The sequence below is a fragment of the Solea senegalensis genome, linkage group LG17 (genome assembly GCF_019176455.1).
Source record: "Solea senegalensis isolate Sse05_10M linkage group LG17, IFAPA_SoseM_1, whole genome shotgun sequence".
Classification (NCBI taxonomy): domain Eukaryota; kingdom Metazoa; phylum Chordata; class Actinopteri; order Pleuronectiformes; family Soleidae; genus Solea; species Solea senegalensis.
The window spans coordinates 5,814,173-5,838,291 of NC_058037.1; the positions used below are offsets into that span (position 1 = coordinate 5,814,173).

The 24,119-nt window shown below is 42.2% G+C and overlaps 2 protein-coding genes across 7 annotated transcripts in view; one reads left to right on the plus strand and one right to left on the minus strand.

Moving 5' to 3' along the window:
- ccdc85cb (coiled-coil domain containing 85C, b) overlaps positions 1-17,551 on the plus strand; it is a 42,070-nt gene extending 24,519 nt beyond the window's left edge. The window contains exons 2-7 of one of the 4 annotated variants that reach the window (XM_044048992.1): positions 4,285-4,364; positions 5,463-5,504; positions 10,243-10,347; positions 14,207-14,299; positions 14,710-14,808; positions 15,646-17,551. In XM_044048992.1, coding sequence (XP_043904927.1) covers positions 4,285-4,364; positions 5,463-5,504; positions 10,243-10,347; positions 14,207-14,299; positions 14,710-14,808; positions 15,646-15,735 — 509 coding nt within the window. In that variant the 3' untranslated portion in view covers positions 15,736-17,551. The remainder of the gene's footprint in view (positions 1-4,284; positions 4,365-5,462; positions 5,505-10,242; positions 10,348-14,206; positions 14,300-14,709; positions 14,809-15,645) is intronic. The other 3 variants (XM_044048993.1, XM_044048994.1, XM_044048995.1) reach the window with 3 other exon arrangements.
- A 421-nt stretch (positions 17,552-17,972) lies between these two features.
- On the minus strand, positions 17,973-23,595 carry ccnk (cyclin K). 3 transcript variants are annotated; one of them, XM_044048990.1, is made up of 11 exons: positions 23,327-23,595; positions 21,978-22,213; positions 21,726-21,807; positions 21,513-21,644; positions 21,153-21,258; positions 20,999-21,056; positions 20,726-20,895; positions 20,418-20,626; positions 20,184-20,209; positions 19,945-20,021; positions 17,973-19,512 (listed from the first exon to the last, which is right to left on the minus strand). In XM_044048990.1, exons 1-11 carry the CDS (start codon positions 23,333-23,335, stop codon positions 18,968-18,970), a joined length of 1,650 nt encoding a protein of 549 aa, XP_043904925.1. In that variant the 5' UTR covers positions 23,336-23,595; the 3' UTR covers positions 17,973-18,967. The 3 variants fall into 3 exon arrangements, with proteins under 3 accessions (XP_043904925.1, XP_043904926.1, XP_043904924.1); XM_044048991.1 differs by having other exon boundaries at positions 19,945-20,016; positions 20,179-20,209; positions 21,978-22,210; positions 23,327-23,594; XM_044048989.1 differs by having other exon boundaries at positions 19,945-20,016; positions 20,179-20,209; positions 23,327-23,594.
- Positions 23,596-24,119: the final 524 nt, after the last annotated feature.

Genomic DNA, 24,119 nt, shown 5'->3' on the forward strand with positions numbered 1-24,119 from the left:
GCCCCTCACTGGGAGTTGAGGTGTATACGGAGGCCGTGACAAAGGAAACAAATGTGAAGATGGAAAAAAGCTTTGTAAAAAAAAAAATGAAAGGTTATGTATATGTTAAAGTATACAATCAAACAGTAATCCACAGGCACAGTCGTCCGTATAGTTTAAAACACAGTTGTTATCCAGCCTATGATGGACAGATGGAGTTTTGCAGCAAGACAAAGAACCAGATGAGGTCACCTTTTAAAATGATCACGCACAGGCTTTTTTGGGAGTATCTGGAGATTCTTAGCTTTATATAGTAGCAGCGATGAGGTCATGTGACGCGTTGCCAACAAGGAAATTTGACTAGGGGTGGCGATTCCCCCCCAAAAAAGACTGCGCTGCATTCAAAAGCATAAATGAAAGACAATAGACAAAACAGTTAAAAGTAGAGGGATGGAGGGGAAATGGAGGGAATCGCATGAGTGGGGCAGAGTTAAGGAGGGAGTGGCCGCTGGAAGTGGGTCACAGTGGCACTGATGTGATGCAAAGTGACGTGCAGAGCGGGGGAAAGACTCGCGCCGTTGTTTCGCGTCACCTTTTGTCCACAAAATGCTCTCACATAAATATTAATCAGCCCAATCCGTTGAGTAAACAACACTTAACTGCTTAGTTGGACTTTGGTGTAACTTTTCTGCTGCCTCACAGCACAAGCTCACACTAAAATCCTCCTCCGTCGTGCTTGTTTGTGTATTGAGTTTTGCAGGGTGCACACATTTTTAGTTATGATTTGTAGCTTTCCCTCCAGTTTCATGGGCATGCAGTGAGGAGACGATGTGAAGCCAAAGTAGTTAAGGGGATATGAGGATGGAGCAGTGGTCGGCGGAGGAGGGAACAGTTCAATAGTCTGACCTTTCTCACCAGAGTCGGTTGTTAAAGAGCAGGTGACAGACTGGCTTCACCCTGCTGATTCCTGCGGCTCTGTACAGTGTGTGTGTGTGTGTGTGGGAGGTGTTGAGGCGTTTGGTGCTCGTCATGTGTTCCTGTGAATATTCCCACAGCAGTTCTGCACGTATTTAATCAGGATTACTTAACCTTGTCATGTGTAATGCAGAAGTGTTGCGCTCGGAGATTTAACATAAACCCCCCCCCCCATATCACATCAAAGGCTTATAGATTGGGAGTGGATTGAGCAAATGTATGGTGCTGTTTGTTAAAATGCGGTGTGCTCATGGCTGTGGGGTTTCCACACTTCACACAGGGTATTTTCTGCGCCAGCGTCGAGCAATAAATCATTTTCACTTTGAAAAACACAAGGCGGAACAACTCAATTAGCAAATTGCAACGGCTGCAATTTAATAGTTAAATTTTTTATTGTTTTACGTTCTATGCCAAAGGTGTGATACATAAATCATCTCTGTAAACACAGTCAATGTGAAACTGAAGCTTGACTTAAAAAGTTATACCGCAAATGTAACCACAATCTCAATATAAACCCAAATCATTCAGTCTGTGCTACTGTATTGTTATTTCGACCCTTAAAGAGATAAGAATAACCCTGACTCACTCAGATGACTTTTAGATTTAACGGATTACTGACGGAGAAATCTCCATCATTGTAACTCCTCTTAATGCACACGACCACCTGGGAGTAAAAGAAACCGCATCAGCATTCATTTTCCGTCCTTCCCCTCTTTCTGATGCTTCTCCCTTTGTTGTGCTGGTGATGGCTGAAGGCTGAAGAACCTTCATCCTAATCGGCTTGAGATCTTGGCCGCAGGTCAGGGCAACAGATGAATCCAGATTAGAGTGTCACAGGGTAGGAAGAGAGGATTAGTAGTTCCCGGCTGTAGCAGCAATAGCAGTCTTAACTGTTGGTTAACCAGCAAAACATACAGCACTGTCTGCTCTGGCTGAACATAAATGGGTCTTCAGGCCCTGCCAAGGTAACATTCACTCATGTTTATTATTATCATGTTGTTTTCTCAGCCATTAATGGGGATAAATCAGGTGTAAGCAAGTGGGAAAACTGATTTTTTCCAGCACGCCTTCATGAAAACAAACCATCACGTTCTCCTCATCCACTACAATATGGGGTATTTCAATGTATATGTATAACCTAGCACAGTGCTTTCCAAACGTTGGACTTTTTAAAGATGATAAATCATTGTGACCAAATTAACAATACACTGTAAATGCATATATATCATAAATGAAAGGCAAATTTAGGTTACTGTCAAATGCTGCTTGTAAACATGTAAATGTTCATCTACAGTGGGATTCAAGTGATCAAAGACTTTTGTATCTCACCGTGTGTGTGCGTGTGCGTCTGATGTTGACTTTGGAGAATAGTGCATAGTGCCCTCTGGTTGCACGGTTCCGAAAAACTAGGTCATAAAACCTCTTTGAGTAAAACTAAGGTTACTGACTCATACTTCTGCAACAATTTGTGATTTGATGTGTGTGTGTTTGTAGCCTGCAGTGGTGAATTCTCCGCTGCATCTGGCTCAACCTGTCATTTTCTGCAGCAGCAGCCTCCCCATCGGCTCTGTTCTATCTCCACATCACTGTCTCCGTTTCTCCGTTCCTGTTAGAAAACTGAAACAAAGTTGCAGAGCACAGCTGCTTTGATCTCGGTGTAAATTAAATATTTTAGATAACAGGCTCTTGTAGCCCCCACACCTCACAGTTCCTGTCCCTGGTTTGAACTCACTGAGGTTGATTCATGTTACGGCAGAATGCTGTGTTGCTATCAGGGTCCTGCGGATTCGGTGAGGCGATTAGGTCGTAATGAACACTGTTTGCCAGATTGTCAGCTTCTCAAGTAACATGCAGGCATGCAGGAAAAGTGTGACCCAAAAAAGGGACATGAGTAAAGGTCAAAAGTTAGGTCAAGCACTGCTAATCTGGGTGGTAAGGCTCAGTGCTTGACCTTTAACATTAGGTACAACTATTTTTTTTTTTTTTTAGCACATGGAGTTAATTTTCACAAGGTGTTAAACACTTAATGCAATAATAATACTATTAGTTTTGAGTTTCTCTGAAAGAATGCTGAATATTTGCTGCATTCGGTTTTTAAATATAAGTAGATTTGCTGCTTTTGTATAGATGTTTTTTGCTGTTGCTGTGTGAAGCAGTCAGTGGCATGTTGCACTGTGGATGCTACATCTTAAATACTGAAAAGTGATATGATTCTGGAAACAGTGACAATGCTTCCACACTCCAGAATTAGAACTACTTCTATTTACACACAAACCAGATAGAGAATCAGACCACTGCTTTCGGGAAGCAAAGGAGGATTGGGTACCTTGCATGGGTCTGGTCAGGGATTTGAACCTTTTCCTCTTGGCCTTGAGCTGCCCAACACTGTGTAAAACCCTTAATTTATTTGATGTATGAAAATCATCTTGCTGGCTGCACGTACTGCAGATGGGGTCCACATTAATGCGGCTCACTGGTTGCATGCTGCCCATTTTTGGCTCAGCAGTGTTTTGTTCACTCTTAGTCATCATTGACTTTAACTTCAGCCTGAACAGTTTAGTGCTAACACAAGATGTCAAACCAGTGACTGTACAAGTTGTTGCGTGAACAGCATGACAGCTAAACCAGTGGAGAAACGGTCAGATTTTCAGCTTCTTAAATGTGACTATTCTCTGTTTTTTTTTTTTGCTATAATAACAAAGAAGTCATTCAAACAGATTCATTTTGGTTTATGGACTAAACGAGGCATTCAGGAACATCATCATGTTGAGGTTTTTCTCAACATTTTCTGACATCATATGGACCAAAGAAGTACTTGAAAATAATCCGATTAATAGATTATGAAAGGACAGGACATCATGTCACTTATTGGGACTATGATGTACCATTGTACTGTGTATTTACGTGTGTTATATTTCTGACCAATCTATATTTATGTAGTCATTTATGCTGTAAAAACTGTGGTGAGGCCTCATTGACAGCAGAGACTGACTCATGATTTGACACTGTGGCCCGCTTCGCTTTGCTGACATGAATTAATATTGCGTTTATTTTTTGTCGTCCATCAGCACTGATGCAAATAAAAACTGTGCGTGCATTTTTTTTTGGTTGCAGAACAATTATTTTAAGTCACAGGGTTTCAAAGTAAAAGATCACCTCGCACATATTTCAACTCCAGACATAAAGAATGCTCTTCCACGAGGAAATTCCCTCCAAGCTCTATATGGGGTCCATTTGCTCCAGTTGCCCTGCCAGCTTGTTTCCCAGTTGAGGTCTTTCAAATGCTAATCACTTGTCCTCCCCTCACCTCCTCTCTTCTCTTCTCCCCAGATCCCTCCTCCAACTACATCAGGCAGCTGGAGACAAAAGTGCGGATCCTGGAGGACGATAACAATAAGCTTCTTTCACAGGTGAGGTCCACATGCTCCACACATGGGCACCACTATCGTGCTTCTATTACTCTCAGACACTGCCGTTGCATCTTTAGCCCAGTTACTTATCTGCTCTAGTGCAACTTTTTAACTCACCGAGAAACACGGGACTCGGGAGCAGCATGAGATGAAGTGGAAAACCACCCCCTCAAAACACCCTGCCTGTTAGTGGGAGAATATGTTTATCCATGTTTAATTCATGGGGAGTCAGTAAGCTTCAGTAGCGAGCAGTGATGTTAGCCCCGGAGGGAAAAGTGTGGCAGCGGAGGAGAGAGACGAGAGGAGGAAAAAAAACGAGGGGAAAGAGGCATTAAGTGACAGTGACAGTGTAAAGCATCTCCCCCAAAGTTGACCTTGCTCTGACTTCTCTTTAATTTGGAGGATGGAGCTCTGGGTTGAGTGGAGATGGGAGCGTGAGTGTGAGAAGGGAGGCGGTGGGGGGGGTGAATATTTGGGTCTGGTTCACCAGGAGGTCACATGTCAGTCTGCAGAAGTGTGTGCCACATACACACAACTTAGGACAAACAGACTCATGGTGGAATTTATAATGCAAACCTGATAATTGGTCACGTGTAGGGGGGGAACGAATGGTAAACATACATACATCATGGTCCTTTTAAACACCGTTTGTTATCCTTCTGGGTTTATGATGTTATATGTGAGGATGAAAACAGTTCAAAAGGCTTTTTTTTTTATTTCAAGTGATTTCTCCTTCCACTCCAATTATCTCCCAGCAGATTCATGTGTAGGCTGGAATCACAGATATGAAGCCTAAATCATCCTCGTAGCCCTGAAGTGCTATATTTATGGTGCTACACATTGTCTCACATCCATCGGGACACATAATAAGAGCCCGCTTCTTAAAGTCAATTATAGTCCTTGTTCATCTTTGAAGTGATGATGTTTTTTTTCCCCTTTTCTTTATGTGTCGTCACCATGAATGCCTCCATATTTACATAAACTGTATCTTTATTTTTACCGTCGTGCAGGAACAACATTTACATTTACAACCTCTGATAAGGGCTCTGAATATTCAAATAATGAACCTATATATCCATTATGTTTCTCTCCCTGCAGGCTCATAGCAGATATAGCTTATCACAAATACAGACGAAAAAGGTAACATCCTGAAATGTCATTAATCATTGGCGTGTCTCTCTCTGTCGACAAAATTCAGCCTCTTTTGCCTTCTCCCTCTTTTATCTGTTTGGTGGTGGGACTTTACACGGCTTTGAGCTTGGTGCTTTACTTTTGTACAGAGCGTGGACACAATAAAGGGAACACTTGTACTTATTGTACTCGTATTGTACAATAGCAAAGTATTCAGTTCATGCTGAACGCACTGCATCAACTTCAGGCAAATTTCAGTGTTCATTTAATTGCTTTAATAAAAAAGTTAAGCTATATAAGTTAAGTGTAAACGCTTCATATGACAGGCAGTCTCTGCAAGCAAATAGTTCAGTTTATAATGCCAGTAAAAGCACAACTGCTGCACACAAAATTGTACATGTTTTTATACAGTGTCTGTACAAAATGCCTGGTTTAAACAAAGTGAACTTTTAACCTTTGAAATTCTGGTATTCTTTAACAGTTTTTCCCCTTTTCCAGTCTTTTGAACAACTCTTTGAGTGATATCAATCATTTCTTCTTACGCTCAGCATAAAAAAACCTATACCATATTATTTCCCAAAACGTCACAGTATGTCTTTAAGACTGTATTCAGGCATGTGCTGTTTCATTTATTTAAATGAACATGCTCGTTGGAGTTAGACTGTGTTACCTTGTAGAAGTCCTGCATCTGTGTCCAGCCCTGTTTTTGGCCTCTTATGCTCCGGTAGCATGCTGTGCTAATGAATGAACTCCGGTGGCCCTACTTGTACGGGACCTTTCTTTCTTTCTTTCAGGAAAGCCTTTTTTTGTGTGTGTTTTTTGCACTGCACTGTCTGATACACGAGGTGAACGAGCGCTACGTTGTGCTCTGGTGCATATATGAATGTCTGGTGGGCTAAATCATTTACGATGTGGGGTCAACATGGGTAAAATCAGGCATCTGTAATAGAATGTGAATTATGGAACGTATGTCCAAAGTTGTGAAAAAGGGTTGTGTCTCAAATAAACTTTGATTTTGTTAAATGTTTGCTCCAGTAAATAATGAAAGAAAGACTCAGTTTGCTTTTGAAGCTGACTCTTATGCAATGCGTTTTCTCTGACGTACAGTATCCGAAAGCTCTCAGGTGGGGTGGTTTCAATAGATTAGTCACCTCAAAGGACATGTTGCCTAACTTCCTGCGTTATGAAACTGCACGGTCCATTGAAACTTGTGTTAAACCTGAAAGAAACAATAGCCTCTTATCGCAGGAATGTTGACCCTCTGAACGAGCTTGGCTGTAGGGTTTTTACTGTACGGAGGGAGGGAGTTGGTAACATGGTCTCCTTTGCGTTAGTTTAAATACAGCGTGTGTGTGTATGCGTCACGCGCACACACACAGGTACGCTCCGCCACATGCGTGTGCACGATTCCCTCTTTAACTTTGTCTCCCACTCAGATCACCCGTGTCTTCTAACCGTTAATTATCTCTCTTGACTCAGTGGAGTGTGAGGCTTTCGCAACGTGCTCACTTTACCGTGAACAAGCGCTCAGTGTGACACTGAGGATTCGATGATTTATATGTTGAGAGAAAGATGACGCCGGATCACTTGTGCGCAGGGGTAATTAATGTCACATAGGACTGAGGTTAATGAATTGAAGTTTATTGTTTTTGACGAACTTACATTATCGCCGAGTAGTAGGATATTACATTACCACTAGAATATCGCACAATGATGCTTTTATTTAAAGGAGGATGGCGAGTATAAAACAGAACGTTTTAAAGTCAGTGTGTTAATGCAGTGTTTTTAGATGTTGCCCCCCCGCTCCAACACACCTGATTCAAATGACCAGCTCGTTAGCAGGCTCTGCAAAAGCCTGATAACGAGCTGGTCATTTGATTCAGGTGTGTTGGAGGAGGGAAACTTGCATGAGCAGAGGTCTGAGGACCTGCCCTCTGTGTTCTCCACTTCTCCCGTCTCCAGCCGGTAACCTGGAAATAATGAAAGACGTATACAAAAGAACAAGAAAATAGTAAGAAAAAATCTACACATAATAGACACCAAAGTAGAAAAACTCAGTGATGTCATCTTTAGATTAACTTCCAGGAAAGTAGCATTTTTTCCTCTTCTTCCCACAGGATTACATGAAATTACAGGTTATTACATGGAAAGTTTTTCCTAGATTTACCGTTAAGTCAAACTGTTGAGTAAAAAATACTCAAGATTAGTGATCGCAGTCACAATGTGGAGCCAATTAACACAGGTTTTAACTAAAGTATTTCTCTGAGAGCCGCTCTCTCTCTCTACCTTTTGCTGGTGAGGTGGCGTCACTGTTGCTCCTCATTACTCAAGTAGGAAATGAAGCATGACAACCACAGCTTCTCCCTGTCACAGCAGAGAACATTGTGATGGATGGATAGATGGAGCAGGCCTGAGTTTTAACCATGTAGACTGCAGAAAGCCAAGTGTCCCACAGCTGTCTGGCAAACAAATCACTGTGTTGGTCTCAGAAGTCAAGGTCAACGCGGGGAAGGAAGTAAAGTTGGAGACCGGGTTGGTTTATTTGCGAAACTAGACTCGACACAGGGGCTGCACAATATTAGGAAATCATGCCATGTGTGATTATGGTATTGGAAATTAGGTATGACTTTGTTAAATACACTAATGCTAAAGTAAATAGTGTCCGCGTCTTTCTGCCCCTTTTAACATGTGGTCTGTTTTTCTAAAAAAACATCGTTTATGATCTGTATTGTTGAGATAAATGAATACAAATATGAAAAAAGTGTTAAATTAATATAAACATGATCATTTAAATCCAACTACAATGTCTCTCTTTGCAATTGTCTTGTTATTTCTCACGTTGTTGAAGTATGAGGCCGTCATGTTGGTATAAAATGATTTAAAAAAAAAACAAAACTTTTATCAATCATATGTATCAGTAAGTTCTTGGCCAAACAAAATTCCTGATGCACATCATTGCACATCAAAAAAGAATTTCAGTCTATAGTGAATCCATACTTGGCATAACAGGAGTCTGTGAGAAAACAAACATTTTTACAAATAAAAACAACTGAGACATGTTTACAGGGAGGCTCCAAACCCCCAAACTAGGTCTTCATGTTGAGATTACACAACAGAAAACTCCCTCAGACATCTGTCCCTCATTCAGATGTGTGAGACACGGAGCACAGACAGCTGACAGACACAAAAGTTGACAGAGATAAATGGCAGAGACGCAGACTGAGAAAAACCTAAAGGGTAGAACAAAAAGTACACAGCGAAGGACTGAGAAAAGGTTAGAGCAACAACGGGATAGTTGATAAGGTCAGGGACATCAAAGGACGGTGCAGACGAGGTGAATGCCGATTGTGTTCGAAATGTACGCGAGTGTGCACCTGAGCATGTGGCACAGAGATATTATAGAGGCAGACAACACAGCACAATGTCCATGCATCCGTATAAACACACACACACTGTTCAGTGGGTTATTTATAGCCCGCGTGCCCCCAGGCATCACGTGTGTTTACACACCGTGCCTCATACAGAGGGAACATTAGTGCATGAGATGAGAAATGTCATAAGGAACAGTGGCGTTGTCGTGTTCCTGCCCACAGAGAGAGAGAGAGACGTCGGGCTGGTTACCGCCTCCAGGAACGAGTGGTCTTTTGCTGCTAATGAGGACAAATTGTAGGAACACTGTCTCCTTGTAATGGCCCTCGATGATGTACAATGTGATAGAGCCCCAGTGTTCTGGAGCCACGGCAAACAAAAATCAGCTTTGCAAATGAAGTGCTCGGAGCGATGGCGTCACGGGGACAATGAGAGTGCAGGCAGGTGCCAGTGTGGGAGAGAGAGAGACCCACACTGTCTTTAATGAACCATCACTGAGGATCCTAATATACACAGTGGAGGCAGACAGAAACACTTTCAGTAATCAGTGTTCCGCTAACACGGCACTTAATATGTGTAATGTCAGTGTCAAGTATCGTTACTGTTCAAAATGTGCTTTTATCTCAAATGTCCTGTCATTTCCTGTCTTCTTTAAACAATTTAATATATAACTGTAACACACAGACGTGGAGTTAGGCCGATAAATCAACCTCGTAGGTGTCGTGAGCTGACTTTAGCATTATTTTTAGATGACGCATCTGTGCTGCATTACTCATTTATACAGTATATCCTGTATAAATAGAATTATTGCTTGGTAATAATAATTCAGTAATGTATATGGTGATATAAATATCTCCAATATTAATAAAACAAATGTTCAAAAAAATATTGATGTAATGTTTACGAAGACTTTTTTTGACATCGTATCGTGATAACGTGAGAGGATGATCAACTTGAAAATATTTTATTTGGCCTTTATTTGGAAGAAAATCTAAATATAGAATATTAAAAGGAGATGTCATCTAATATGCTCAAGCATTGCTTGTATAAGTCTTGTATTGCTCTGCTTTAATTCATAAATATGTCATTGTATGATTTTGAATATTGGTGATGGAATGTAAAATACATAAGTTAATGTTAATGTTATTACTGAGGCAAATGTGTGATTTGTGTGTGCATGCATGTGCATTGCTCACTTCCTGTCTGTACGTTTTGTACCTATTCTTGTGTTCGCTCAGTAATTCTGATCAGTTAACCATGCAGAAGTGCAGTTTTTGAGGCATTTTTTGTTGTAATGTCTCTAAAGTGTTATGGCTGTGTTTTGTTTTTTATAACATTTGTTTATTTTGTGTCTCTTTTTTTTTTTTTTTTTGTCCAGCAGTGTAACCCAGGTGACCTCCGTGCCCTGAGGAAGGGAATGACCCTCTACCACTCAGAGTCCCAGCTTTCCTCGCTGCCCCAACGCCAGGACGCCATGCACATGGTGGGCACACAGAAGGCAAACACTTGATAGATAGATATGTATATGTATATTAGTAACATTCATTTTGATGCTCATACAGCTTTAGGAGGCAAAGATCAACACTGGAGCCTGTTTTACATAAAAATTATCAGGATTTTAACTCTGCGATTAATACTAATAAGAAGAAGAGTGACTGTGTCTTAGCATTGCTTTAAAAATGACGCTGGGAATAAAGTCGACAAATATGAAATTAGCATGTTCACCCAGGTGTTGCATTCCCGCGAAAGCCGATTGGAGCTGAAGCCGATAAAAACCTGTGCACGCTGCAGAGTCATTTGATCTGGGAGTGAATGCCACTTAAACACATCCCACTAGTCAAAAAAGTCATTTAATCCAGGGATTAAACAGGTTTTATGACCAGTGGTAATGGGTTATATCACTCTCAGTATGTTTCCCATGTGCAGTTAAGTCGCGCTGTGGCTGTAGAGTCTTCCTACCATCTATGAACTTTGAGATATTCACTTCTTTACGCTGACAGAGCATGAAATTGGCCTCCAGATGTACCAGCCTGGATTTCACCGCGCTTCTGTCGCTGTTTTGTTATTCCCCCGTTTAGTAGCGTCCGCTTTTATTTTGAGTTGCAGAGTAGGAACTGTATGAAGTCACATTGTGTGTGACTCACTCTTACAAATTTTATTTAGTATTTCAAAAGTCTGGTTTTAGTCGGACTAACACAATAAATCTTTCTTCTTTTGTAATGTAAGCGTACTTTATGTGGTCATGTATGGAGACAGGCAGTAATTGCACACAGACACACACAGACTTAATTGAAGGGAGGGCTGCACCACTGCCTACACAGTGGAATCAAGTCAAGTCAGCTCTAATTCACTTTGCTGCAAACGCTCCGAGTATAACCCCACACAGTAAGAAAGAAAGGGCGGGGGGGAGGAAATTAAAAGTGAGATAGAGATAAGAAAGGGAAATTATCAAGAGTCAACCTCTGCTGCTGTGAACTCTCATTCTGTGGCCTTTCAGCTCCAGCCTTTTCCCTGGAGCCTGAATCCTGCTATGAAAGTAATAATTCTCTTCAATCCACCAACACCCTCTGACCCTGTCAGTGTCTGTGGAGGAGAGGCTGGATAATTGTTTTCTGACTGCTTAAGGACGCTCAGAGTCAGGCTGTGCCACTATCCACAGGACTAAATCTCCCCTGTGTAAGAAAAAAAAATCAATATTATATTTTAATCACAGGCGCAGTGTGAAACGTGGGCCAACTTGCACGTTTTTAAGCTCGTTGGGTTCACACCCGCCTTGTGCTGCGTGATAACGTCCATGAACCTTGAACTGATAAAAGATCCCCCGCCCCCCTGGAGGAAGGATAAACTGCAAGCGATCTCAACGCTCGCCTCCCTGCATTTAATTTCGCACTACAGTTGCACAAGAGACAAGGTCACGGTATTGATGTAAGCTGTGAATTCTGGCTCCCTGCAGAAATGACACAGGGTAGTTTGTGACACAGTCGCTGGTGTCAAATCCTGACAAATGGCAGAACCAGGATCTATTTTCCACGTTTTTCCCCCACTTTTTTGGAACAACATTGACACAATAGGGTAACATTAGTCTGGTTGTAAACATGTTACAAAGTCAATTGTGTAAGTAACTTACACATGTTACAATGAATTATTAATTACTGACACAGTTATGATGGGACAAGTTTCTCCTTGTTGCCTCAGTGTTTTTACCTTAAATCACTTTGCTGGGATTTTACTACCACGAGAGAGAGAATGTGTGTGTGTGTGTGTCGTGTTTGGAAAAAGATCAGTAACGAATAATCAATTTAAGGATAAATCAGGAGTGTGAAAAGGTTGCCAGATTTCTGATATGTTTCATCATTTCATGAAGTCATTCAGTAACTAGCTGTGAGGATTTTAGCAGTGTGTCAGGAGCAGGCTGCACCAGCTGTTCATACACGTGAATTCATCCTGTTGTGTCTTTATTTAAAACTTTGAAATATTACAATTTACGTGCTGAATCTGTCGAACAATGAAAGATTGCGGTTTATTGGAGATTACCTGCAGTTGACGCTGAAGCCACATATAACCACACCGTGACAAATCCCTGAAGATAATCCTTATACTTACTCTATGTTGCCCTTGGATGGTGAAAATATGGGTTGGGATGAGAGCTATAACATCACAACTTCAGTGATTTTTGTGTGTGTGTGTATGTGTGTGTATCATCCTAATCTATCAACTCACCCTTTATGTTTAGTGCTTTGTCTCTCGTTCAGGCCCCGTTTTCAGGTTGTGTGTGTGTGATATTGTTGGACTGGAGACAAAAGAGACAGATGAAAAGAAACTATGAATAGAGAAAGAAAGCTGCCAGGCTGCATGATTCTCACAAACATTCCAGGAGTCAGCGCCGAATCGCTACGCTCCGACTGCAAACCATTGATTCTGACAGCGTTCGCTTTCCCTCCCCCTCAAACTCGCGCCGCCCGAATCAGGTCTGTTTACGCAGGCAAGCCATCAGCGACTGTACGCCATGTGAAGAGTAAACATCGCTGCGAGCGGGCTCTGCCTCTGTGCCGTCAGAGGGCTTTTCACTGTACGAACACTCCTAACAATAAAATGTACACTTTTCACATTGTGTCACTTAAACACACACATGTGAACATTGGAAGGAGCATGTTTTGTGTTTGACTCCAGAGTCCAGTGCAGAAGGACTGTAAATGTAAGCCGTTAACACGGGGAAACACACAGTGGAGAGATTTTGCATATTGTTAATCTTTAATAAAAGCATGACATTATAGAGGTGTATCAGCCTGGATATTTCCATCATCCATCATCTGTACTGCCTATTATGTGAGGATGACAGAGAGAGCTGGAGCCAATCATCGCTGATTTAGGGCAAAAGGCATGTTACACCCTGGACAGGTCACTCCACCTTTCACGTTCACACTTAGAATCAATCTCCAAATGAGCTGCATGAGCTTGGGCTGTGTGTTTTTCTTGCATCAAAGCTCATGAGTGTGGTTGTGGCTACTTTTCTTAATTTATCAGCGAGCGTAACGTCAGTTTTCCATCCCTCCTTCTCACAAATCAAACATGATAACCTATCCCTGCCTCGGAAAAAATGCATAAACACTGCAGCAAATGTGAGATAAACAGTTTATTCTCGTAGTTTTCTGCGGTTGCCAGGTAAGAATTTGTCAGGCCATCACTCAACACCGTTACAAAACGTCATGAACAAACCATTCCTCTTGGCCGCAGTGGGGACTCGGTATTTTATCTCTGTGCTATTATGTTGTGTGGGCTCATTATGGTTTTCAAAGGGCTCTAGCAAAAAATAAAAAATAAAGTACCGCCAGTGATGGTGCGGGCGGAGGGGGCTGAACCCCCGCTAACAGAGCCACGGAGCTGTGTCTAATCAGGGTTCTGCCCTGATGCCAGGTTACATTGAATGGTGCCATTGTGTGTCCCGGAGATCTGTGTCCCCCTCCAACAGTGAGCTACTGTTTGGAAGTAACCATGGGGTGGGATGAGTCAAGCAAACAACACACATCCCACTCCGGTTCTCTTTCTGGCCGGCCGCTCCCATCACAGCAGGTTAAATCACTTTGTGCAGGTAGCAGACCTGGCTGGCAGCTGAAAACAAAAGGAGTAGAGAAACACAAGCGGTCGGAGACGTGACCGGAGCTGGGATGAGGGGAATGACATTTTCAGTTCTCCCCCAGTTAAAATCCGACCCACTGATAAAGAAAGTGTTTTTATTCCATTTTTTCTGACTTAATAAAGTATCTGTTCTTAACGTTCAGTGCTGTGTCGTATGACAAGAAGTGACCAAAAGCAAGCTTTTTTTTTTATCTTTTCTTTCCCAGGGTACGGGTCGTCTCCCAACCAGTGAGTCCTCCCCTGCTACAGGCTACCTGTCCTGTGTCCAGAAGCCTGAGGCTGTGGTGCATGCCATGAAGGTAACATAGTCACTTCATGAAACTTGTGTTAACACTATTCATGTTGTCTTATTCATTGATTAATGAGGAGGTTAATTACCCATGTTTTACCTTCCTTGATCGATCAGTTGTTGAAAACATCAACACCAGTCTAGTGTAATTCACTGATTTCAGGGACTGACCTAAAAAAATGTCATTATTGTTGGAAAGCCTTGAATGAGCAGTTTTTTTGCCCCAAAAATCTTTTTATAATAATAACAATTTAAATCCTGGAAACAGGAAAGACATCTCCACACATCCACTGTTGAGTAAAGAGACAAAAAATAAGAGAAAAAAGTTTTGCCTGGGAAATGAAAGTTTTAATTGTGCCCCTCTCCTCCATTTAACCACGTGTTCACCTCTCATAAAAGTCACATTTTTCATCACTTCAGGTGCTCGAGGTCCACGAGAACCTGGACAAGCAGGTCCCTGAGGACTATGAGGACGATCTGAGTGAGAAGGAGAAGGCCATTGTGCGAGAGATGTGCAACGTGAGTGCAACACCTTTGTCCTTCTCCCTGACTGTAAACAAAGGAACCTTATATCCATAAATGTCCTCACTGATCCGGCTGTTATTGTTTTTTTTCCTCATCCGCTGACTACAAATTAAGTCTGTGCGCTGCTCCCACTAATGAGAGATCCCACATTCATTCACATTTGATTTAGAGTGACACGTGCAGCACTGTCCTGGGCACAGCGCTCCCCTCCTGCTTCTCCTTCTTTCTCTCTCTCTCCCTCACTCTTTCCTCCTCCATCCACCTTTGCTCCGAAGCCAATTTTTTTACTGGAAGCCCTAAGAAGAGGCATCGGAGTTGAGCTGTCGGTGCAATTAGACTGGAGCAGGAAGAGGAAAGTGCACGTCCCCTGCTGTGCCCCAGCTTCACCCGCGTCGCTCTTCATCTCTGCTGGTGCTGAAAAGCCTGGTCTGGGATAAAAAGGTGCACTGATTAGAGAAAGAATGAGAGCCGGGCTATCTAGGCCCGGCAGAGGTATGTGACAGGCCAGGAATCCGGGAAGCACTACAATAGCACCTCTGTAATATCACTGGGGTCCCCAGGGTCCCCAGGGGCCCCTCTCACTCACTGACTGTGTGTCAGCACCAGAGAGCGGAGATGGAGGACAGATACAGAGATAGCTCGACTGTATCGCGTGGGTTTCGTGCGTGTGCAGCTCAAAGTCAAACTGGGAGCGTTTGAAGTCGTCACCGTCGAAAGAGGAAAAATCTGCACAGACCTCGGATTCTTCAGTCTCTGTCTTGAAGTCTCTTTTTTTCCCCCCTCGCTCTTCCTCTCCCCTTCTAAACTTCCCTCTCCGTCTGTTGTTTGCAGGTGGTGTGGAGAAAGCTGGGCGACGCAGCGGGATCAAAGCTGTCCGTCAGACAGCACCTCTCTGGGAACCAGTTCAAAGGGCCACTGTAGTGCTCCAGACGGAGAGAGGAAGGGAAAGAGGGATGAGGATCTAGAATACAGGGCCCACAATGCCGTGCTCCCTCCTGCCCACAGCATTTCTCCATCAAGCACTCTGTTAAGACTGACCGAGATAGACACGATACGGACCCGTAGTCTCTTATTCACACTTTATACGTCATTTTTCTCTCAGAGCTCATGTTGACAACTGGCAGCTAGTTTCACCGATTCGCCACTTTTTCTTTGTTGGTTTGGAGACGACGCAGTGATCTCTCTGCGTAAACCACTACACACACACACACAAACACACACACCACGTGCAGGCCATAGCAACGCAACATGAAGCTTAGGATACGACATGGTTGCAAGCACAGGACTCGCATGTCTGTGGCATGTGAGGGCAACAGCGTTTTTGATAGCATCTCCTGTAGAGACCTTAGCTCATGTCACATGTTTATCGCTCCCTCCCTCTCTCCCCTGTTGTGGTCAACCAAGTATAACCTTAGCGTTAGCATTCTAAAGTGTTAACTAGGTGAAACCCACTGTGACCTAGCGCCTTTTGCTCATAAGACAAGTCCAAGGATAATGAAGTCTAGAGATCACTGTTAACTTGTGTATATTATGTATAAAACCATGGCACTACTTCATCGTTATCGTTGACTTTTACTTTTATCTGTTTTGTATTCTAGCGTGGCCATGTGATCAATAATCTAGTTTGAAAAGCACACACAACCGGACCTTAAACAGGGTTTGCTTTTGGTAATAAACTTAATTCTTTTTTCTTTCTTTCTTTCTTTCTTTCTTTCTTTCTTGTTTTTTTAAATTCTATTGTAGATGAATTGCTATTATTATTATTATTGTTGTTGTTATAATTCTTTCTCTCTTTAACCTCTGAAAATGTTTTCAAGGCCATTTTTGAATCAAAACATCTCAATGATTTATAAGACAGATGCTTTTCTTACTGAAAATTGTATGCTGTGTGCATGCTTGACAATCATTTTCTCAGGTTGGGAGGGCTGCAGCTTTACCTTTGCCCATCTGTGACTGTGAGGGTGTGTGTGTGCGTGTGTGTGTGTGGAAGGAGACTGAATGGTTCTCTTGCAGCTGTAGCATCTGCCCGTGAATCCTCTTCTCGATTCTTTTTGAACCCTGGTTACAGCACGGTTGAGGAACGCTGAAGACATTTGCTGAATCCATACTTCAAAAACAGGTCATTTCTGTTGCCGTGGATTCAGCAGGTGTGTTCATGCAGCGCATGTTTCTTAAAAGCCTAATCTCTGTTTTTCTTAGAATACGAGCGATAAGTCTTCCCCTAGATGTCTTCTGAAAACACTAACATTTAAAAAATGAGTATTTCATGATGTCAGAATGAACACACACTGTTTGTCCAAGTATTTATTACCAGGTTTCAGATAGAGATGGGAGTGCCGTCAGTAACTGGCGAGTCATGTTGAATTTATCAGATTTACTCTGTGCTGTAATCTGATGGATCAGATTAATGACTGACAGCTCGAGCTCTCCCATCTCTAGTGTTATTTGTTCCAAATTAGAACATTTCTGAGGCTGCTCGCCACGCACCTCTGTCCTCTCCATTACTGGGTCATAAAAAAAAAAAAATGCTAAATCGAATTATGGTTTTTAAAAGTGTCCTTTTTTTCTAGGAACTGATTTGAAGCCATGATACAATTTTGAATACTTTATATATGGCATTTGATTTGAGATGTGCCACGTTTTTCTGCATGGTGTTCTTTTTTCTGCCTATATGCTAAAACCACAGTACAGTCTTTGAACCTACGATGTAAATAAATGTCAAATCCTGCAGTAACTAGCACTGCTGTATCGTTTTGTTTTTTCCCTCTAATAAGTTCACTGATTAGATGAATATTGGTTAAAAAGGTGAAAAGGAACAATAAGAGGTCACTTTTAGAAGGGAAAACATAAAAGTGGTTAATGATTTGGTGAAACGTCTCTATTTGAACAGGTTGTTGTTTTCCTGAGTGAATGGATTTAGGCTGCCCTCTGCTGGTGGAGGAGTGGAATAAAATACAGCCTGAACATCATTGATCACCAAAATGAAAATGGTGTTATACACTGGCTGTATAGAACACTTTTCCCCATATATCCTTTTTAACATTACTAAATCTTTAATATTATCTTGTAGTATTGGACATTATGTTTTGGGAAACCACTGCAACATCTTTAATCAACATACTGTCAGCAGTGTAGACAAAGTAAAAACAGACAAACACTTGGAAAAACAAGATTTTATTGTTATTTTTGTTGTCTAAGTGCCACTATTGCACAAAACCAAAGCCGTGCACAGGACAGGGGAAAAGGGAAATATGACTAAGGCACATTATATGGATGGAAACTACAAACAAAAAACTATCTGTCCACATGAGCCATATATACCTTCAACTGTGACCTCAGTGTTCAATGATCTCAGAGTCTCTGTGGTGTTGTTATACTGTTGGACACTAAACAATAATAGAACAGGAAAAGATGAAGAAAAAAAAACCTTCCAGTGGTTGCAGACACATCTGGCAACATGATCTCAGGGCTTACACAGAATAAAACGGAAAGAGATGAAAAGAACATACAGCAAGTGCATGAACACTGCACATTCATCAACATGTTAAAATATACAGCATGTCTTCTTCAGTCTTTGTTTATATATATGTATACACAGGTATATATTAGACTACTTCACGCTGAACTAAGACTGTGGAGACACGAAAAACTGTGGGCGACTGAAGATTCAGGGAAACCTGAGAAGGAAATGAGACTCAAACTTTGATCCACTCGGTGAAAAAGGTTCACTTAATCCCCCTATGATTAGTGAAGGAGCGCCTCTGGTAACATTATAACAGAAATTCCTGGTACATTCTCAAAAACAAAAACAATGTTGGTCAGAAGATCCTGGAGAGCGGTTACACTGCGGTCTCTCCTGTGTGTTTAATTCAGGATTGTTTCTTCAAACCTTCAGCACCACTTCTGGCTCTCACAACAACACTGTCCAGACCCCAATTTTCCTTTTAAGTCGATTTGCTGATTAGCATTTCCTGACAACACTGGGAGCTGTTTATCAAAACTCATAGTGAAGGGGGAAAAACAGAAGAAAAAGAAGCTCCTATGTCTGTGTTAGTACCAGAATAACAGAGGTTGCTGGTTGTTCTCTCTTCAGAGTTTTCTCTCCACAGCTGTTGCTCTGCACAGCCTCAGTTCATGAACTGTCATCACACTTTCATCTCATCCACCCACCACGGTTCAGGGGCATGACAGGTGGAGGTGGCAGCGGGACCTGTGACTGTCCTGGAGGCACAGGAGGTGGAGGGTAACCTGTAGGTGGGAGGCCCATCCCAGGAGGGGGCACGTGGCCGGGTGGCATGCGTGGAGGCGGTGCCGGAGGGTAACTGTTGTAACCTGGAGGCGGATATGTTGGAGGCAAGTTGGGTGGTGGGTAGCTGGAAGGAGGCGGGGGGCCTGGAGGCGGTGCTGCAGGTGGAGGATAGACGTGGGGGTGGTATGGTGGGATTGGGGGAGCATAGGTGGGAGGCATGGGAGCGTAGGAGGGACCCTCTGTCTTCATCATTGACTGCAGGCTCTGATAGCCCTCTCCAGACATGTAGGAGCTGGTGGTGGACATGATGTAGTTGGTGGGTGGTGGCGGAGGTGGGCGATGGGGCAGGGGAGGGGGCTGGTGTGGAGGTGGAGCGTGTGGGGGTGGAGGAGCAGCCTCACTCACTGGCTCCGCCTCTGTGGGAGGCGCTGGCAATGGAGCTTTTCGTTCTGGTGAAAGCGAGCAAGACAGAGAGCAAACTTAACAAAAATGCCATCATTAATAACGCTACTGATTGCAACATGATCTAAATAAGCTTTCACATTCCCAGACAATCTCATTATCAGGGTTTAATCTGATTTGGAGAGGTTAGAAGATTGTGTGTTGGGAAACAATATGTTCCCAAAAGCGGCTGGTTATGTAAGCAAGCTGAGATGCTTTCTGAGCTTGAATACCGTGCAGGGGGTCCTGCCAGCTCATCATATCTGAAAATAACCTTCTACTACAATCTAAATCATTGTAACTTCCTTGTCATTTAGTCCCCATACACATAGTTAGAAGACTTTTCTTCAAACAATGCCGGGAAAAAGAAAAACAGAGTACAAGCAAAGCTCTGATTCTGTGGGTAAGGCCTTGACTGAAATTAGATGACTTAAACTGACCTGGGGGAGGCTGTGACGTAGGCAGAGGTGGCATTGGACTCTCCAGCCTTGGAATCTTTGACCCAACTTGTTCTGGAAATTAACCACACACACATGATTTTTTATTAATTTAAAATGGTAAAGAAAAAAGAAATCAACATTATAATTAGCAAATATTCTTGGAGGTATTTGAAATACTTTAAAGGCCAAAATAGGTGAGTTCTGTCTGCATTGAGGATTAAAAGGGATTGTTACCTGGAGGCTTTGGTTCATCTTTGGGGGACGTCTGAAACAAAGAAATTGTATTCAAATAGTGTATACTTTGCAGTAGGCTGAGTGTTCAGGTATAAACATATATAAGCACTAGTATCTGATGGATATTTAAAAAAACAAAAACAAACATATAGTTTTAAATGAAGGGAAAAGGTAATTTTCTTTCCCATGACCTTAGTTCTAGACCTACGATGGTCAATGAAACGACAGTGCATACTTACATGTGAGCGTTTGAGCTGCCGAGCAGGGCTGCTACTCTGAGGCGATGTCTTTTTTGGTGGTGGAGGAGGAGGGTTGGAGATGGGGGGCGGTCCCTGTGGGACAGGAGGAGCAGGGATTACAGGTAGAGGTGGTCGATCCTTCTCCTGCATCTGCTGAGGGATGGGCTTATTGCCCTGTGAGTAAAGGTCCAGGATCTGGTGGCAAATGTCTGGAAGACAAGAGATGTTTTTGTTGACACAGTCAATTAAGCAGATTGGACAATTATTGTGGGAAAGAAGAGAAAACATCACGGTCTCATGGGGCGCACCTTCAAGCAGCTCCACTGGGACATCCTGGACAAATTGCTCCCACCAGCGACGCGACGACTGCTTGGAAGTCCACTCCTGAATGTCAAACTTGCAGAGGCGTCCGGCCAGGTACATGACAGCTACTGCAATGATCTCTGGCTCCCACTGCAGAGACAGCATGGTGCACAAGCTGGAGGGGACACAGGCAAAAACGTCTCTGTCAGATCAGAGTTACATCCACAAAGTGCCAAAGTCAAATCAATTAAAGCATCAAATGAATACCAGCTCATTACCTGTCATTGACAAATGTCCATGCCATTTGCAGCACCTTGCACACTTTATTCTTGTCCCCTGAAAGTCAGAAAAGAATCATATATTTTACTGGTTCCTTACATAATAACATGGCAGACTCTGTGTGGACTAGATGCCAAACATAGTCCAGCTCACCTTTGAGCTGCTTCACATAGCGCAGCAGAAACATGTAGGGGTGCTCCACCTGCAGGTCAAACTTTATAGTCTGCAGCAAAATTCTCTCCAGCACCATCACCTCTTCCTGTTGGAGAAAACACACAAATGTTGGTTATTTGAGATACACACTACTATCTTTAAATGTCATGAGTAGAGATAGTAAGACAAGCGCACAATCGATTTAATTGTTAAAGCAGATTAACAGCAATTAAGCTACAGCAAGCTTCATGATCATTTTTCCTTTTCTTTCAGCGACGACAAAATTCCTGCACTGTCAACCCCCGGTAATAACAAAGACAGTGTCACAAGACAACAAAGTGAAAATAAAATAAACTGCACCTTTGGGTCGTCTCCAAACTGTGCAAACTGCACATCATTCAGTAAGCTGCGGGCTGTTTTGATGATGTCTTTACACTTCTTTGGGGTTTCCTCCACTTTCCCAGCCAGGAAAAGGCAGCAGGCGCCAGTCACCTGTTAATATAACCATGGCCATAAACCCAGCTCATTTCATTAACTTCAACATGTGTCACTTAAAACTTAAATATCACTTACGTATCTGGGGAACTGCTTGAAGGAGTGAAACATGTAGAAGCGGTGGAAATATATGATGCCAGTTGCAAGTGTGTCATAGTGTCTGATAAAAGTTAAGGACTTACAGAATTTTCTTTAAAACAATCTTTTCGCTTTTTTTGTTTAACATTTACTACATTTACATCAGGCACAAACTGAACCAGGTGATTTCTGCTATTTATCTTATAACCCTTTCCCAGTAGTAAAAACTATCAATCACCCAGTCAAGGATACAAGCCAAGTCGTGTCCCGACATCGAATATGAAGCGGGCTCCTTCTCGCCGATACCGGGCCTCTGTGCCGGGGTCCAGGCCCTCGGACTGAGATGGGGTGTGGGCCAAATCCTTTTTGTCCCAGTACCAGCATGGCTTAATGTGGTCCAGCGGTGATTGCCCCGTCATTGAGAAGTTCTCCTTAGATTCTTTCATCTGTTGAGGAGATGCGTTGGATGGACCTGCTGCACTGGACTGCTAAAGACAACAAAGACTCTAGTTATGAATATTATGATTTATGGCATGTTTTATTCAAGTAGCATAATTTCCTATTAACAGTGTTAACACAAATAAATGTTTGAATAACAATGATATTTGGACACAAAATGTCAAATATGTGGAATATAAGGAGGGGTATGCTCATATTTTGACATTTCTAACGAGAAATTGTGCAGAAGGGTTTTCTCATGTGAGACATAAAACAAAAGCGGCTAACAATATAAATACTAAAATATTAATATAATTGGCTTGTATACTACAATGCCTAGTTGTAAAAACAAAAAGAACTGCATTCTTAATAGGGGCTTTACGAAGTGTGCCATCTTTGGATATGGATTGGATATAAAGTACAATTCCTTTAACTGCTGCCTTGTGTGGGTGAGTTTGACCCGCTCGGTTCAGAATGGCACTGTTCCCCCTGGCTGTGGGATATGGAGGAAGCAGGAGGGTTAACGTCCTCCCGGTAAACACTGAATGAAGTGAATATTTCTGAGAATGTATTTTCCTTTTGCAATGTCATTTTCCTGTAGACGCTATTTAATTAGCTGTAACCAGATACAAAAAGACAGAAGAACAAACACGAAGGAAGAAGAGATAACATAATCTACAGGGGACAAATAGTTTAGCATGGCACTTCTTCCATTCAGTCATGGGTAAAAAGCACCTGATACCTCTCTAGCTAGTAAATAACCTATAATTACATACACATATCATAAATAATCATAAAAAATGATGTCCGCTTAATGTCGATATTTGCGACAACGAAGACTGAATCCAAGTAATTGGTACGTCATGACGAAACTATAAAGCGCTAGCTTATGTTAGCTGAAGTTAACCTGCCGGCTTCAGTAACCTAACACGCGTGAATTGGTGCGGATATTTAACGTCCAAGAGTACACGGGTAACACACGGGCATCTTAAAATGAACAAGAGGTATCAGACAAATGCACTTAAAGTTGTCAGTTAAGCAAGTGAGTGTGTTCAACGGTGGCCGCGGCTAAGCTAACCTCGGCTAGCTGCACTCGCGGTCCAAACACCGCTCGGAGAGCTACTTCCTGTCAAAGTGTATTCAGAATGAAACACGACTCTTACCTTCAACATGTAGCCTTCACAGTAAATCACCCAAACACGCACACACTATACGATTAATCTACATCACATTAATCACAAATTCGGTAACAAGTGGTCAACAATAGTCCCCATTGTAACAAGGGTATCGCCATTATAGGATACGTCACAGATTATTGGATGGCGTCATGACGCAGGACAGTTGAGTCGAGGTAAGACATGTTTTCCTACTTTGAAGCAAATCCACAATCTATATTAACACATTCGCTCCAGGGAAATCACAGCATCAGGAGGAGGAAAAACACATTTCTTCTTATTTATTTTTAACGCATGCTGTAATAATTAGGTTCCTTCCTATTATATCCGCTAGGGGGAGACAAATAATTACTTGTGGACTTGTGCTGGCAGGACTGGATTTTGGGCACTCACAGTCGACCAGATCATTCAGTAAAGATGCCTCACTTGCAAAAATCACCCCATTTCTGGCGAAAAAAGTCACACACATATATACATATGCTGTATAGCAAATAATATAATATAAAATAAACAAACGTAAACCTTATGGTAATGTATAATTATATACATATATAAGGTTACAGTAATATATAATTGCAAAGTCAGCAATGGCCATGAATTAAAACTTTACATTAGATAATCTGATCTTATTCCCTCCTTATATCAAAACCATGCCCCCCCCCCTTTAATTTATGGCTATGAACATCTATTGGAATTGCAATTTAGCAAAAGCACACATTAGATGACTTTATGATCAACATGATTCTTCGATATTATCATTTCCCTCTGAACGTTGTTGGTG